Raw genomic sequence first — 18,448 nt, 5'->3', positions numbered from 1 at the left:
GCTACACTCCCAGTATACCTGCTACACTCCCAGTATGCCTTCTACACTCTCTGTATGCCTGCTACACTCCCAGCATGCCTACTACAATCCCAGTATGCCTGTTACACTCCCTGTATGCCTGCTACACTCCCTGCATGCCTGCTACACTCCCTGCATGCCTGCTACACTCCCAGTATACCTGCTACACTCCCAGTATGCCTGCTACACTCCCAGTATACCTGCTACACTCCCAGTATGCCTTCTACACTCTCTGTATGCCTGCTACACTCCCAGCATGCCTAATACACTCCCAGCATGCCTGCTTCACTCCCTGTATGCCTGCTACACTCCCTGTATGCCTGCTACACTCCCTGCATGCCTGCTACACTCCCAGTATACCTGCTGCACTCCCAGTATGCCTGCTACACTCTCTGTATGCCTGCTACACTCCCAGCATGCCTACTTCACTCCCAGTATGCCTGCTACACTCCCTGTATGCCTGCTACACTCCCTGCATGCCTGCTACACTCCCAGTATACCTGCTACACTCCCAGTATGCCTGCTACACTCCCTGCATGCCTACTACACTCCCAGTATGCCTGCTACACTCCCTGCATGCCTGCTACACTCCCAGTATACCTGCTACACTCCCAGTATGCCTGCTACACTCTCTGCATGCCTACTACACTTCATGCTTAAATTCCATGGTGTTTCTCACTTTCTTTACCACAGGAACTTTACTAGGAACTTTCTTTGGAGTCATGGTTACTTATTTTGCAGTTGCACTGCAAAACACAAAAAACAATGGATAACAAGCAAAATGTCTTGATGTATGAGCAGAAGCTTCCTCACACACCGAAAGACACAGCCAAACTGACGGGCAAGCGGCCCCAGCCAGCGGACGAATGCATCCAAAATGGCTGAACGGCAGGAGCCGAAAAGCCCACCAATCACCAAGTTGGCCGATAACAGGAAAGGCCGATAACCGAAGGTCCACTGTAATTAATCTTCCTGAATATTCCCTTATGAAAATCATGGAAAATTTGAATTTGTTTCAAACTGAACTGGAGAGAAATATTCAATATCTGCATGATAATTCTGTATTTTATAAAACTGGAACACAACCAAAAGTGCAATACAGTGGACCCCCGCATACCGACTTTAATCCGTACAAGAGGGCTCATTGGTATGCGAAATAATCGGTATGCGAATGAATTTTCCCCATAAGAAATAATGGAAATCAAATTAATCCGTGCAAGACACCCAAAAGTATGAAAAAAAATTTTTTACCACATGAAATATACATTTTCCTACATACAAAGAGAAGGATACATGCACAATAGTAGAGTAGTACATGCACAGTATATATTGTGCATGTACTAGTCTACTAAATGAAGAATAAATGACACTTACCTTTATTGAAGATGCAGCAATGACTGATGAGACACTGTGTCCTGGGAGTGCCTTTCCCTCCTGAGTACTGTAGGTCCTGTTTGGCATTTTCTTCCAGAACAGGCCTTATCACACTGTGTATGTCACTACGATTCTTAAATCTCCCAAACCAACCTTTGCTGGCTTTAAATTCACCAATATGAGCACTAGTTCCAGGCATTTTTCCCTGTTCACCTGGGTGTTAGTCGACTGGTGTGGGTTGCATCCTGGGAGACAAGATTAAGGACCCCAATGGAAATAAGTTAGACAGTCTTCGATGACAATGACTTTTTTGGGTTATCCTGGGTGGAAAATCCTCTGGGGTTAATTGTTTCTTGGTATATTCTCAATAAGCCACACCAACAACAGTGCTACAGCAGCAGCAGACGATGCTACAGCAGCAGCAGCAGCAGACGATGCTACAGCAGCAGCAGACGATGCTACAGCGGCAGCAGACGATGCTACAGCAGCAGCAGACGATGCTACAGCAGCAGCAGCAGCTGACAGTGCTACAGCAGCAGCAGACGATGCTACAGCAGCAGCAGACGATGCTACAGCAGCAGCAGCTGACAGTGCAGCAGCAGCAGCAGCTGTACCACCAATAGTAGCGATGGTTGATTGGGGTTCATTATACAACCTGGCCAGCTTGGAGACACGCACTCCACTTTCATACTTATCAATGATCTTTTTCTTCATCTCTATAGTAATTCTCACCCTTATTGCTGTAGGGTTGGCACTAGAAGCTTTCTTGGGGCCCATGGTCACTTATTTTCCAGATAAAATCACCAAAAACACTGTATTAATACGAAATGTTACGATTGTATGCTTGGATGCTACCGCGGAGGCTGGCTGGTAAACAATGCCACCGGCGGAACATGTGAGGCTGGCTAAGGCGCACATTGGACGCGTCTCGGACGAACAGCGGTGAGCGGGTTTTTGAGCGGTATGCGAGGCAAAATTTTTGCGATTAAAGTGAGCAGTATGCGGAATAAACGGTATGTGATGCCAACGGTATGCGGGGGTCCACTGTACTCAAACTGACAAAATACCATTGCACTGTCAGCACGACTCAGTGATACACAGTGAATGAGTATTTTATGGAACAAAAATGATATGAGCAACAGACAGGTTTTGAAGCTTTATAAAGTAATTACTTTGCATAAATTATACCAGAAAAGTTATATTTGAAACTTTGCTTCATTACATAATAAGCAATAAGCTGTAAAAATTAGAAGTTTAGTCAGTTACTTTACGGTAATATAAAAGTTATTAGTAAATGATGGCAACTTTAGTTTTAACAAAATCTAGGTGTATTTTAGCCTCAGGGAAAATGATAGGTCAGTAAATCAAAAAAGAGAGAACTAGAAATGTAAAGAAAATAAAACAAATACAGTGGAACCTTGACTTACGGGTGTCCCAACTTATGAGTTTTTTGAGACACGAGCCGTCCCTGGGTCGATTTTTTGCTCTGAGTTATGAGCCAACATTTGCTTGTTTATCTATGATTTCATGCTTTAATTCCATGGAAATCATTCTCTTTTTCTTCTCAGCAATCATATTAATAATAATAATATAATATTACAGTCAAGTCACTCAGTAAGTCAATCAAGTCATTCAGTAAGTCAATCAAGTCATTCAGTAAGTCAATCAAGTCATTCAGTAAGCCAGTCAAGTCATTAACTCAGTCAGGTCACTCAACAAGTCAGTCAGGTCATTCAGTAAGTCAGTCAGTCAAGTCATTCAGTAAGTCAGTCAGTCCAGTCATTCAGTCAGTCAGTCAGTCAAGTCACTCAGTAAGTCAGTCAAGTCACTCAGTAAGTCAGTCAAGTCATTCAGTAAGTCAGCCAGGTCACTCAGTAAGACAGTCAAGTCATTCAGTAAGTCATTCAGTCATGTTACTCAGTTAAGTCAGTCAAGTCATTCAGTCAAGTCACTCAGTCAGTCAGATCACTCAGTAAGTCAGTCAAGTCATTCAGTAAGTCAAATCAGTCAGTCTAGTCATTCAATAAGTCATTCAGTAAGTCAGTCAAGCCACTCAGAAAGTCACTCAGTAAGTCAGTCAGTCAGTCATTCAGTACATCAGTCATTCAGTAAGTCAGTCATTCAGTACATCAATCATTCAGTAAGTCAGTCATTCAGTCACACAAACTCGTGTTAACCTCCTTTTCTGTGTACGAAGTAACACTTCAGTTACGGCTACAGGTCATCTCTTGTTAATTCTAAGGTTTAAGTGCTTATACCTCTTCATGCCACTTTCAGCAACACTAGTATGGCTACTGGGTGTCATGATTGCTTGGCAGATACAAGATATAGTAATTAAAATATCATAACACAACTGACAAATACAGCTTCCTCGTAGCAGAGAAAGACTGGACACGTATGAATTAGGAATGCTGGGATGGTGGGGTGGTGTCAGGGAGTTTACCTGGAGAGAGTTCCGGGAGTCAACGCCCCCGTGGCCCGGTCTGTGACCAGGCCTCCTGATGGATCAGAGCCTGATCAACCAGACTGTTATTGCTGGCTGCACGCAATCCAACTTACGAGCCACAGCCCGGCTGGTCAGGTACCAACTTTAGGTGCTTGTCCAGTGCCTGCTTGAAGACAGCCAGGGGTCTATTAGTAATCCCCCTTATGTATGCTGGGAAGCAGCTGAACAGTCTCGGGCCCCTGGTACTTACTGTATTGTCTCTTAACGTGCTAGTGACACCCCCGCTTTTCATTGGGGGGATGTTGCATCGTCTGCAGAGTCTTTTGCTTTCGTTGTGAGTGATTTTCATGTGCAAGTTCGGTACTAGTCCCTCTAGGATTTTTCAGGTGTATATAATCACGTATCTTTCCCGCCTGCGTTCCAGGGAGTACAGGTTCAGGAACTTCAAGCGCTCCCAGTAATTGAGGTGTTTTATCTCCGTTATGCGTGCCGTGAAGGTTCTCTGTACATTTTCTAGGTCAGCAATTTCATCTGCCTTGAAAGGTGCTGTTAGTGTGCAGCAATATTCCAGCCTAGATAGAACAAGCGACCTGAAGAGTGTCATCATGGGCTTGGCATCCCTAGTTTTGAAGGTTCTTGTTATCCATCCTGTCATTTTTCTAGCAGATGCGATTGATACAATGTTATGGTCCTTGAAGGTGAGATCCTCCGACATGATCACTCCCAGGTCTTTGACATTGGTTTTTCGCTCTATTTTGTGGAAGGAATTTATTTTGTACTCTGATGAAGTTTTAATTTCCTCATGTTTACCATATCGGAGTAACTGAAATTTCTCATCATCGAACTTCACATTGTTTTCTGCAGCCCACTGAAAGATTTGGTTGATGTCTGCATGGAGCCTTGCAGTGTCTGCAATGGAAGACACTGTCATGCAGATTCAGGTGTCATCTGCAAAGGAAGACATGGTGCTGTGGCTGACATCTTTGTCCATTTCAGATATGAGGATGAGAAACAAGATGGGAGCGAGTACTGTGCCTTGTGGAACAGAGCTTTTCACTGTAGCCGCCTCAGACTTTACTCTGTTGACTACTACTCTTTGTGTTCTGTTTGTGAGGAAATTATACATCCATCTACCAACTTTTCCTGTTATTCCTTCAGCACGCATTTTGTGCGCTATTACGCCATGGTCACACTTGTTGGAGGCTTTTGCAAAGTCTGTATATATTAAATCTGCATTCTTTTTGTCTTCTAGTGCATCTAGGACCTTGCCGTAGTGATCCAGCAGCTGAGACAGACAGGAGCGACCTGCTCTAAACCCATGTTGCCCTGGGTTATGTAATTGATGGGTATCTAGATGGGTGGCAATCTTGGTTCTTAGGACCCTTTCAAAGATTTTTATGATATGGGATGTTAGTGCTATCGGTCTGTAGTTCTTTGCTATTGCTTTACTGCCCCCTTTGTGGAGTGGGGCTACGTCTGTTGTTTTTAGTAACTGTGGGACGATCCCCGTGTCCATGCTCCCTCTCCATAGGATGGTAAAAGCTCGTGATGGGGCTTCTTGTAGTTCTTGATGAACACGAAGTTCCATGAGTCTGGCCCTGGGGCAGAGTGCATGGGCATGTCATTTATTGCCTGGTCGAAGTCATTTGGCATCAGGATAATATCAGATAGGCTTGTGTTAACCAAATTCTGTGGCTCTCTCATAAAAAATTCATTTTGATCTTCGACTCTCAGTCTGGTTAGCGGCTTGCTAAAAACCGAGTCATATTGGGACTTGAGTAGCTCACTCATTTCCTTGCTGTCATCTGTGTAGGACCCATCTTGTTTAAGTAGGGGCCCAATACTGGATGTTGTTCTCGACTTTGATTTGGCATAAGAAAAGAAATACTTTGGGTTTCTTTCAATTTCATTTATGGCTTTAAGTTCTTCCCACAATTCCTAACTCCTATAAGATTCCTTTAGCTTAAATTCGATGTTTGCTATTTCTCTGACCAATGACTCCCTACTCATTTCAGATATATTGGCCTCTTTTAGCCGCTCTGTTATTCTTTTCCGTTGCCTGTCTCTTTCTATTTCACATCTATTCCTCCTTTTTCTTAAAGGAATAAGCCTTGAGCATACATCGAGTGCCACCGAGTTAATCTGTTCTAGGCATAAGTTGGGGTCTGTGTTGCTTAGTCTATCTTCCCAGCTTATATCGTTTAGGACTTGATTTACTTGGTCCCACTTTATGTTCTTGTTACTGAAGTTGAATTTGGTGAATGCTCCCTCGTGACCAATCTCATTTTGTCAGTCTGGGCCTCCGCGCATACATGTCTGAAACTCGATTATGTTGTGATCTGAGTATACTGTTTTTGATATGGTGACATTTCATATCAGATCATCATTGTTAGTGAAGATGAGGTCTAGTGTATTCTTCAGTCTAGTAGGTTCTATTATTTGCTGGTTTAAGTTGAATTTTGTGCAGAGATTTAAAAGCTCATGTGTGTGTGAGTTCTCATCAGAGCTGCCTCCTGGTGTTATCACTGCAACAACATTATTCACTATATTCTTCCATTTTAGGTGCCTCAAGTTGAAATCCCCCAGGAGCAAGATGTTGGGGGCAAGAGCTGGCAGATTTTCCAGACAGTGGTCAATTTTCGACAGCTGTTCCTGGAATTACTGGGACGTTGCATCAGGAGGCTTGTAGACTACCACAATGACTAAGTTTTGGTTCTCGATCTTTACTGCTAAAACTTCCACTACATCATATGAGGCATTAAGCAGTTCTGTGCAAACAAGTGACTCTGTGATATACAGGCCAACCACCCCCCTTTTGCCTGTTCACTCTGTCACATCTGTATAGGTTGTAACCTGGGTTCCATATTTCGTTGTCCAAGTGATCCTTTATGTGGGTCTCTGTGAAAGCCGTGAACATTGCATATGCCTCTGCAAGCAGTCCACGGATGAAAGGTATTTTGTTGTTCATTGCTGGCTTTAGACCCTGTATATTTGCAAAGAAGAATGTCATCGGACTGGTGGTATTGGTGGTACTGGGGGGGGGGACTTTTTTTTCCGGCACTAGTATCTGTTGGTTTGGAGTGGAGGCCATCGACTGTGGTTCCACTTCAGAAATGACTAGATTTGGCGTACAATTTCTGCCATTTCCTGCTAGTTTTTTTTTCCTTCCTGGCACTAAAAAACCTCTCCCTCTTGAGTGGCTGTGGCTACCCAGGTTTTCCCATGGCCTGGATGTTTTGTATCTTTTTGTCCCATTTAGATGGTGTGCCTGGCAATTTAAGTTATAGCACAGTCTTTTCTGTACTGAAGAGGGACACATTTCAGGGTGAAAAAGCTTACAGGAAGTGAGTTTGCATTTTCCTGTTGTCATATGGGCATGGCATTTTCTAGGATGGTCAAAGTTGCACGTCCCATCTGTTTTTCCAGATTTCCCATGCCTAGATATCAAGTGCATGGTATGTGCACAGGTTTGATTTCCATTTGCCTTGGGTTTCTGTGACTGTATTACTTGTTTGTAATATTGGTTTTATCTTGTCCTTGACTACACTTGTTTCCCCACTACAGCTCCTGTCTCCCTCGAGGTCATTTATATGCATTCCCTCATGCGTACATTTACTGACTATCTGGGCAGCACCTCCATCCTCACCATTACTGTCTCCCAGGACAGCACCTCCAGCTTCACCATTACTGTCACCCAGGACAGCACCTCCATCTTCACCATTACTGTCTCCCAGGACAGCACCTCCATCTTCCCTGATTTAATACTGCTTGTAGATAGTTCTTGGATATCTGCACAAGGGGCGTGACACCAATTTTCACAAAAATGGCAAGTAATCCATGCAGAAGCTCGTTTGTTTGATTGACTGCAGACTACACAGAGCTTCATTATGTGATTTGAATGGTTGATTTACTATAGTTCTACTAGTAACCCCTTGAATATTCTACTAATAACCTCCTTGAAGTGAAGATCTGGCTATTTGTATTTCTATTTATAACTGTACTTGTATATTAGGACAGCTTACCGGTGTACGTTCCTGTTTTATATTTATTGTTTGTGTTTGATAAGGGTGCCTAAAACCCCGTCTGTTTACAGTCTGCTTTATTGTCCAATGAATCTGTTTGAAACCGGTTAAGGGTTCGGACCAGTCAAGGGTCCGGAACCAGTCGGATCTGATCAGTGGGTCACTTATTTAAAACATATCTGGTCGGTGATTTGGGCTAACACATGAAGGAACTACTGGAAATTATTTAACCGAGTAATATGTGATTAGATTGATACAAAAGTATAACTTGCGTGTTCAAGAACCGGTGATTGCTGGCAGCTCCTACAATGATGAACGGCCGAGATCTTTATTTACAGCCTGAAGGATTATCGATCACTGTATCTAGCTTTTCTAGGTATTTTCCGTCTCCACCACAACAAATGCTATATCATCACTATAGTTGATTGGTAAAATTATTGGAGGAAAGATGCTTTTTCTGAAGTAATATTTGCTTTTCATTGTGTATATTGCGACCACTGGTAACTACAGGTTATATGAATTTCACTGTATACGTCTGGTAGTTCAAGAATGGAGAAAAAACTACTGAAAGTCACTCCACTCCATTAAGTACCATTATATTACTGGTTAGTTGCTACTACAACACTGCATTCTCCTATTCACTGGTATCACCAGATTATATCGAGGTACACTAGCAGGTGGTAGGGGATGGTGGGGATTCAAATTCAAATTCAAAGTTTATTCTCTATAAAGATTACAATGTTGAATTTACAGAATTTGGTTGTTGTGTAGTTTACATGTAGTTAAATAATGGTTACAGAGTGTACCACTAGAACGCCTAGCATGGCTAGGCATTTCGGGCAGACTTAGTTTAATTCTTTATTTTAAAATATTACAAATTATGAGGTAAGTTGGTATTATGGCTAAGTGACTAAATACTAGTTTGTGAGTTTAGCAATGTGAATGCTTTTGTTTTGGCACAGTACATAGTTTCAGTATTGGAGTATCATAGAATTCATTATTTTAAGATTGAGATTAATATTTCTGTTTATGGTCAAATGGATGAGTGAGTGTAAGTGTGAACCACCAGGTGGTATTCGTATAGTTAGTTGATGGGGTTTATCAGGGAGATAAGATGTTTTCTAATGGTAGTTTTGAAGGTGATGAATGTGTCTGCAGTTCTAGAGTTCTCAGGTAGGGTGTTCCAGATTTTAGGGCCTTTGACATACATTGAATTTTTGTAAAGGTTTAGTCGGACATGGGGAATGTCGTAGAGATGTTTGTGTCTGGTGTTATGCCTGTGGGTTCTGTCACAACTATCAAGAAAGTGTTTTAGGTCAAGGTTGATATTGGAGTTTAAGGTCCTGTACATGTAGATTGCACAGTAGCAAGTGTGGATGTACTGAACAAGGAGTAAGTTTAGATCTATGAAGAGTGGGGGGGGGGGGGGGTGTTGCCAGGGATGGGATTTAGTGATTATTCTTACTGCAGCTTTTTGTTGGGTTATTATTGGCTTTAGGTGTGTTGCTGCAGTTGATCCCCAAGCACAAATAGCATAGGTGAGGTATGGATAAATAAGTGAGTGGTATAGTGTGAGAAGGGCATTTTGCGGCACGTAGTATCGTATCTTGGACAGGATCCCAACTGTTTTGGATACTTTTTTGGTTATGTGTTGGATATGGGTGCTGAAATTCAGGTTGTTGTCAAGGTATAGGCCTAGGAATTTGCCCTCATTATGTCTGGTAATTAGAGTGTTGTCGATCTTAATGTTAATTTGTGCATCTCCTGCTCTGCTACCAAACATAATATAGTAGGTTTTGTCAGTGTTAAGCGTAAGTTTATTGGCTGTCATCCAAGTCGATATTTTGATCAGCTCCTCGTTAACAATGGTGTTGAGGGTGGCAAGATTAGGGTGAGAGATGACATAAGTCGTGTCATCAGCAAAGAGAATGGGTTTCAGGTGTTGGGATACGTTTGGAAGATCATTGATGTATATGAGGAAGAGCAGGGGACCAAGGACACTTCCCTGTGGAACTCCAGTATCAAGTGGCTGTGTTGTTGATGCTGTGTCTTTAATGGTAACATACTGATACCTATTAGTAAGGTAAGATTTGAAATAAGCAAGCGCATGGCCTCTTATACCGTAATGGTCAAGTTTGTGGAGTAGGATGTCGTGGTCTACTGTGTCAGGGTGTGGTCTACTGTGTAAGGGAGTGGTAGGGGATGGTGGGGGCAGTGTCGGGGAGTGGTACGGGATGGTCCCCGGCTGCTACACAACAAGGTGGCCGCTTGAGCAAAAGTTTTTTTTTTCCTTCCCACAAACTGAACCATGTTAAATTAATTGTACGACGTGTTACATAAAAACTGTGCAGCAAATCTTCAATGGCGGTCTACTGTATTATTATAATAACGATAGAGCTTCAGTTCCCTAAATTAATAATAATAATAATAATAATAATAATAATAATAATAATAATAATAATAATAATAATAATAATGATAGAGTTTCAGTTCCCTAAATTAATAACATAATAATAATATAATACTACACCTACCATCCGACTTACGACTGAGTTCGGTTCCGAGAAACCGGTCTTAAGTCGAAATGGACGTAAGTCGAACTTTACTACTGAATATCAACATCACATTTTTGTAATGACTTTATTTTATTGTTTTATTTTGGTATTTCATGTTTTACTTTACTTTTTATGCTGTTAGTACTGTATTTTATAATGTAAGGTTTAGGATAAACACTGTGTACAACACAAATACTTGTTTATTTCCCAGAAATTTGGCATAAAAAACACGGTCGTAAGTCAAGTGGTCGTAAGTCAAGCAGGTCGTAAGTTGGATGGTAGGTGTATTAATAATAATAATATAATAATATTATTATAATGATAGAGTTTCAGTTCCCTAAATTAATAATAATTATTATAATAATGATATTATTATTATTATAATCAAAAAGAATATAATAATGATAGAGCTTCAGTTTCCTAAATTAATAATAATAATAATGCATAATACGTACGTAATAATAATTCAGATTGCTTTTGCTAGTTGGCACAGCTGATTGGTAATCAGTAAACATGTTTATATCCCTGTGGAGGCAGTTCTCTCATGCTTGTTTGCCTTTTTTTACAGTCATTTGGCCAAATTTCTTTTTTCTAAACATGGGTCCTAGTAATATACTGCAGTTAGCCTCAAAAATACTCCATTTTCTCTTACAGTAAGAACATGGGAAGATACTATAGTCAAACTGGGATAGAAATGGCTGACGCTTCTGCCGCTGCCTCTGCCACCATATTATGTTTTATTTTATTCGTTCTAGAGTATATATCGTGTTTCTGTGCTAATTACTAGATGGATTGTGATACATAAATAAGCCGTACATTTGATAATAATGTCATATTCAAGTATTTTTTCTCATCTCTCCAGAGTGCAGGAACGAATTAATGGCTTTTCAATTAATTTAAATGTGGAAAATTAATTTGATATACAAGTAAATTGAGTTACGAGCTATCTCCTGGAACGGATTAAACTCATAAGTCAAGGTTCCACTGTATAATATTTAGAGCAGAGTAAAAGAAGTTATTATATTGATTTAACTTCTCAATGAATACATCTTATTACTAGGAAGGTGATTGAAAAATAATTATATGTTGTAGAAAGTATGACAGGTGTTGTAAGGGAGGCATGTTCTTGTTATGAAGTTCATTGATACAGATATAGACACCAGTTAATGCTATACACTTAAACTGTCTTTCATAAAGTCTTATACAATACACAATTATTAACTTTTAATAAAACTTTTCCTTTTCTTCAATCATTTATCCTTCACTACCATATTAACCCACAATTTGGAGAGGAATTCATCTCTGTGTATAATCCTGAAGAAACATCACTTATTATAAGGCTTTCATCAAACAATATAACTCCATTAAGAAGACTAATGCCAAAACCAGTTACACTGAAGAGGTAGATGGCGAGGTCCTCACCTGCCCTTCCACTAACATGCATGTGTCATGCTTCCAGATTATATTTTGTATCAAACAGAAAATTACATTAGAGTATACCAATTCTCCCCCATCCCAGGAATGCTTATTCAATTATATTGCTTTTCTGGTCTCATGCTTCAAGATACTTGACATGTGAACCATTGCTCATCCTTGTTAGTGCCACAAGACGACAGGGATAAGATCAACCCTTTCAAGGATACCAGAAGTTCACGTAAATGTTTTCCAACCCACATTATAAACATCATCCTTATAAGAAGCACTAAACCAGTAAGGGTCAAACTGCCTAAGGAAGGGAAAATAATGAACCAATGCCTAAGGAAGTGAGACATTACTGTAGTAGGGAGAAATAACTGTAGTAGGAAGGTATAACTGTAAAGCAAGGTATATAAATGATGATGGGTTAAATAAGGTGTTGTAGGTGGTGACAAAAAAACAAAAGATAGTTTTTTATTAAAGTAAGAGTCACTTGTGAGTCTTGTATTATGCAAGACAAGAATTATATAGAGATATAAATGACACATGTAATACATTTTTCAGCAACAAATTATATGCAAGAACTCGTATATCCCTCTCACAATAACAATAATAGTAAGCAAAATAATTAGCATGGCCATAATATGCTGCAGAAAAGAGAAGCATGTATGTTAATTATTGTAAACTTACTAGTTGTAACACTGACAATGAATCTGATAATGTCCGCAGGGAACACTGCTGTGTGACATTCATATAATCCACCATCACGGATCATTACATTACTAATTACAAATCCAATTTTTGAGTCAAAGGATCTGCGATCATCAAGTATCACCTTAGGAGGAAATAAAACTATTAAAACACCAGTTCTTCTGTAGAGGAGGTATTTAGTCGAAATCTAAAAAAGCATATTAACAGCTACCATCACACTCTTACGATTACACCATGCACAGTGGAATGGCTGGTGTTGGGTGTATAATAAAACTAACAACCATTTACAAAAGCTTCATTATAATGGCAAGACTACATTTTTTTCAACAAATTGGCTACATCCCACCTAGGCAGGGTGACCCAAAAAAAAAATGAAAGCTTATCTTTTTAAATTTAATAATTTATACAGGAGAAAGGGGTTACTAGCCCCTTACTCCTGGCATTTTAGATGCTTCTTATGATACGCATGACTTTTGGAGGAAGAGTTCTTTTCCACTTCCCCACGGAGAAGCAAGACTGTATATCAAGTTAAAAAAAAAAAAAAAAATCTAACATTTATTGTTTGCCAATTTGGAATCCTTTACACTACACTGTATGCTATTTGACCATGATAACCAAAACAAGATGAATCACTGCCATCTACTGGTAAATATCTCAATGACTGCTCATTACAATATAAACTATAATTTTTTAATATTTTGATGATAAATGTCATGTATAATTTGATAACATAGTAGTCAAATGCAGAACTGTACACAGAACATAACTGAATGATGAGTTAATTCACACAAAGATCTTAACCCTTTGACTGTCGAAGGGCCAAATCCTGAAGTTGCTTCTGGTGTCGCAAAATATTCGAAAAAAAAAAAAATTATTTTTTCTTATGAAATGATAGAGAATCTTTTCCCGATTGTAAAGACACCAAAAAAACGAAATTTGATGGAAAACTGACGGAATTACGCTCTCGCGAAGTTAGCGACTTCGGCGATATTTAAAAATCGGCAATTTCGCCCACTTTGAGCCCTATTTTCGGCTAATTCCGTTATTCCAGTCAACCAAACTCATAACTATTTCTTCAGAACTCTATTTTTTCTATCGATTGAGTACAAGAAACTGCCCATTTACCGATTTCAACTACCCAATAACATGGTCAGAAATTTGCAATTTGGCCAATTTCACGAAAATTAAAAAATACGACAATTTCAAAATAAGGTCCAGAATGAACAATGCAGACATTCCTGGCTCTAAAATAACATTTTCTTTGTTCATCAGTCATGTCTCCAGGTCCCTGTGATATTACTCTTGCTTTTTATTTTGAAATTTTATTCAAACAAAAAATAGAAGATTTACTGTTATGCAGACTACTGCAATACTGTAATAATTGTAAAAATTACATCAACCCATTCATGACTGCGTATTAGAATGGCTATTTGGACATTTATTGGACAATGACATCATTTGTTCACTTTTGAACATCGGCAAAAATCAAACATTTCCTGTACTTTGTGCTCCATTTCCAGGTTCTTTTTATAGTAAAATTAATCAAAATCACCTCCATTTCTATAATATAGTTTCCATTCTATCAAATGAGACCAAGAAAACGAGAATACAACCACAAATACTATACGAAAAAAGACCACAAAGTCGGCATTTTAATTAAAAAAAACGGTCGGAGTTTTTTTTTTCTCATTATGCACTGCGTGCTCCAGGATTTTTTTTATGTGGTGCACACTGACCACACAGACCCATTCTCTCACATGTGGGCCTACTAGCTTTCTCCTGCCTGATTTGAAGCCGCTAGAATTTATGAGTATATATACGTCAAACACGGTACCTCGCAAACGTATATATAGGGCCGCGACAGTCAAAGGGTTAATTTTCTGGTAGCAGACAAATGACACAGGGAAATAATAATTTAAAAAGTTGACACAGTAAAATAGATACACCTAGAAATCAATGCCTATCATAGTCACATCAGTGAGGAACACACACCAAACACCGCATATAACTTTATTTATGCACGTTAACAATGAGATCCCCTTAAGCCAAGTTAAGACACACTGTTACCATCTTAATATTTTTGTGCTCATGGGGGAAACTAAAGTTGTAAGGGCCTGGGTAACTGCAGAAAAACGGGTTTGATCTAAGGTAGAGAAAGGTACCTCCAATTTCTTGGAATAAAAGCTCTTCACCAGCATCACCGTACCCCCAGTTAAAGAAACATTACCCAAAAATACTCAGCCTCTCACTCATATATGCACTAACTAAAAATGTTCAGTCTCTCACACATATATTCACTAACTATAAATGTTCAGTCTCACATACACATATGTACTAATTAAAAATGTTCAGTCTCTCACTTATATATGCATTAACTAAAAATGCTCAGTCTCTCACACATATATGCAAAAATGTTCCATTACATTCACAGGTAGGCACCACACTAACAGGGTTTATAGAGTGCTTAAGGAATGGGAAGCAATCAGGTCTGCTTCAAGGAAAGGAAAGGTAGCTCCAGTTTCTTGAATCAAGACCCCTTCATCAGCATCAAAGCACTGTTCCCTTTCCTTCAAAGGGATCCATTACACAATCAATGTTATGATCTACATTTTATCTGCTCACAAATTTCCCACATAAGCCCTGGATGAAGCCAGACAGAGGGAAGGACCCTCAGGGCCCTAGTGGTACTTGACTCTAGCCTATATTATTTATACACAATATTGCAATTCTATAAATACTGTGCTGTACTTACCTCTTCACTCTCCTTCTTCAGTGCAACAGTTATGTTTGGCAAAGTAGTGCGGCATCCAATAACAAGCTTATCTGCTGTTGTGACTTGGATACTATGTACTGCAGCACCAGAATGAACAAAACCTGACACACCATCTGCAAAATTGAATAAAAGTTGTACATAAATGTTATACAATACTGACAAGATGAAAATTAGACACATGTGCAACATCTAGGTATCTTCATTGTAGATGTTTTGCCATCCAGTGGCTTTATCAATACAAATTCAAGGACATAATTGGAAGGCAGTAGAATTATATACAAAAGATCAAGTAATCAGTCCCTCAGCCTTGGAGCTGGTGTGAAAAGCACTGTAGTTGTGAAGAATCTGGAGCACAGGAAAGAAGGCTGGCACTTATATACTTGTGTCAGGTGAAAAGGGACAGGTAGCAGAAGAAGCATTATCACTGGTAGGCAGGATTCCCCAGCGGAAGTAGGTCATACCCGAGGGACAGGTTAGTAGTAGTGAAGAAGGTTGTGGAGATGTCTTCTGAACCAAGATTCCATAATTGGCACACTGAGCTAGAAATCAATACAGATATTGACGAATGTATTAATAATTTTCTAAAAAAGACTCAATACCTCTATAACAAGCACTGCCCTAAAAAAACTAAGCAGATGACAGCTAAGAGACTGAACAGTCCCTGGCTAACACCCAGCATTCTCAAATCCATAAATACAAAACACCAATATGAAAAACAGTACAGAATGGGTCACATAACCAGAGACCAAACAAAACGTTACTCGTCAATCCTAACCAGCCTGATAAGAAGGGCAAAAAAATTGTATTATGAGAACAGATTATCCAACTTACGAGGTGATATAAAAAAGACCTGGAAAACCCTATCAGAAATTCTGGGAACAAAAAAGATATCACGAAATAGCGAAATAAAATTAGCAAAATCAGATGAACCCCAACTCCCACCAACAGAAACAGCAAACAGACTCAATGATTTCTTCTCCACTATAGGACAAAACCTTGCCAATAAAATCCCAAGCTCAGATACCCCACCAAATGACTACCTCACCGGCAACTACCCGAACACACTGTTCCTAGCTCCGACTAACCCATACGAAGTCTCCCTTATTATCAACGCACTAAAAAACAAGGCAGGAGATTTAAATACCTTACCACCCTTTATATACAAAAAAGTGTCACAAGTGCTATCACCAATCATTGCAACACTCTTTAACAAATCCATTGAATCCTCCACCTTCCCTACAGTACTCAAAATAGCAAGGGTCACCCCGATCCACAAAGGAGGAGACCAAACAGAGTTGAATAACTATAGGCCAATATCCAACTTACACCCTCTCTCAAAAATCTTCGAAAAATTAATTCATAAACGAATCTACTCCTACCTTATCTCCCAAAACATACTCAACCCCTGCCAATTTGGATTCAGGCCTAATAAAAATACTAATGATGCTATTATACACATGCTAGAACATATATACACTGCAATAGAGAAAAAAGAAGTCCCACTGGGGATCTTCATTGACTTACGTAAAGCTTTTGATACAGTTGACCATGACTTGCTCCACGTAAAATTATCACACTATGGTATAAGAGGGCACTCCCTCAACTACCTCAAGTCATACCTCAGCAACAGAAGCCAATATGTGTACGCAAATGGGGCAAACTCTTCTGCACAACCAATTACAGTTGGTGTCCCACAGGGAAGTGTCCTTGGCCCTCTTCTCTTTCTCCTATACATAAATGACCTACCAAATGCTTCTCAATTACTCAAACCCACACTATTTGCTGATGACACAACATACGTCTTCTCCCACCCGAGCCCAGTCAAGCTAGCCAATACTGTAAATACCGAATTACAGAAAATATCTACCTGGATGAGTACTAACAAACTTACACTAAACATTGACAAAACCTACTTCATTCAGTTTGGTAACAGAGCTACAGATGTCCCTCTTAACATAATGATAAACGGATCACCTATCACAAAGCTAACAGAGGGAAAATTCTTAGGAATCCACCTTGATAATAGACTCAAATTTCATACACATATACAACAAATTTCTAAGAAAATTTCCAAGACTGTAGGCATACTATCGAAGATACGGTACTATGCTCCACAGTCAGCCCTCCTGGCCCTATATCACTCTCTTATTTACCCCTATCTCACCTATGGAATTTGTGCATGGGGCTCAACAACAAGTAACCATCTCAGACCACTAATTACCCAACAAAAGGCTGCAGTTAGAATGATAACAAATTCTCACTACAGGCAGCACACTCCACCAATATTCAATACACTCAACCTACTCACCATACAAAACATCCATACTTATTACTGCACCTATTACATACATAGAACACTCAACTCTGATATTAACCCTCCCCTCAAACATCTCCTTGCCAACCTCAACAGAACACATGACCATAACACAAGGCACAGATCACTCTTTGATATTCCTCGTGTCCATCTCACGCTATGCAAAAACTCAATGCACATAAAAGGCCCTAAAATCTGGAATTCATTACCTGTTAATATAAAAGAAACACTACCTGTTTATAAATTCAAGTCTCTTCTCAAAGATCACTTACTCACCCAAAACCAAATAAATACTGAATAACTGAACCTTATAAATTGTATATCTTAAATGTTTCTCACAATTATATCACATAAATGTTAAACCTAAAACCCAATCTAACTTTATTATTTTTTAAATTCACTACCTAACAGAATACTCCATTCTACTGAATTTACAACAATGCATGCAACCATATGACCTGTCTTTGTAATACTCACTTGTGCTTTATAGTAATCAGTTTACATTAATGTTTTTCACTGATTTCATCATTGCTTAGTTAATCTTAAGTTAATTTTAAGCCAGCCCGTAATGCTATGCATAGTATAAGTGGCTTTGGCATGCTGCTCTTATCTGTATTTTTTTTTGTACCTCTGTAAGTGTGCTCAAATTATAAATAAATAAATAAAAAATAAATAAATAAATAAATGCTGCAGTGTCTGACAAGCAGTACATGAATGGTATACAATACCGACAAGATGAAAATTACACACATGTGCAACATCTGGGTATATGTATTGTAGATGTTATGCCATCCAGTGGCTTTACCAATACAAATTCAA

At 39.3% G+C, this 18,448-nt stretch overlaps 1 protein-coding gene across 4 annotated transcripts in view; it reads right to left on the bottom strand.

Annotated features, from left to right (window-relative positions):
* The window catches only part of LOC128694154 (vascular endothelial growth factor receptor 1), a 598,057-nt gene that overhangs the window by 272,260 nt on the left and 307,349 nt on the right, over positions 1 to 18,448 (bottom strand). For 3 of the 4 annotated variants that reach the window (XM_070093509.1, XM_070093510.1, XM_070093511.1), the window contains exons 6-7: positions 15,295 to 15,428; positions 12,522 to 12,666 (exon numbers count right to left, since the gene is read on the bottom strand). In XM_070093509.1, coding sequence (XP_069949610.1) covers positions 12,522 to 12,666; positions 15,295 to 15,428 — 279 coding nt within the window. The remainder of the gene's footprint in view (positions 1 to 12,521; positions 12,667 to 15,294; positions 15,429 to 18,448) is intronic. The other variant, XM_070093512.1, reaches the window with a different exon arrangement.

This window comes from Cherax quadricarinatus, chromosome 43 (assembly GCF_038502225.1).
Source record: "Cherax quadricarinatus isolate ZL_2023a chromosome 43, ASM3850222v1, whole genome shotgun sequence".
In the NCBI taxonomy this organism is placed as follows: domain Eukaryota; kingdom Metazoa; phylum Arthropoda; class Malacostraca; order Decapoda; family Parastacidae; genus Cherax; species Cherax quadricarinatus.
Note: the sequence above shows the minus strand (reverse complement) of the source record. Positions and strands in the feature narration are given on the sequence as shown.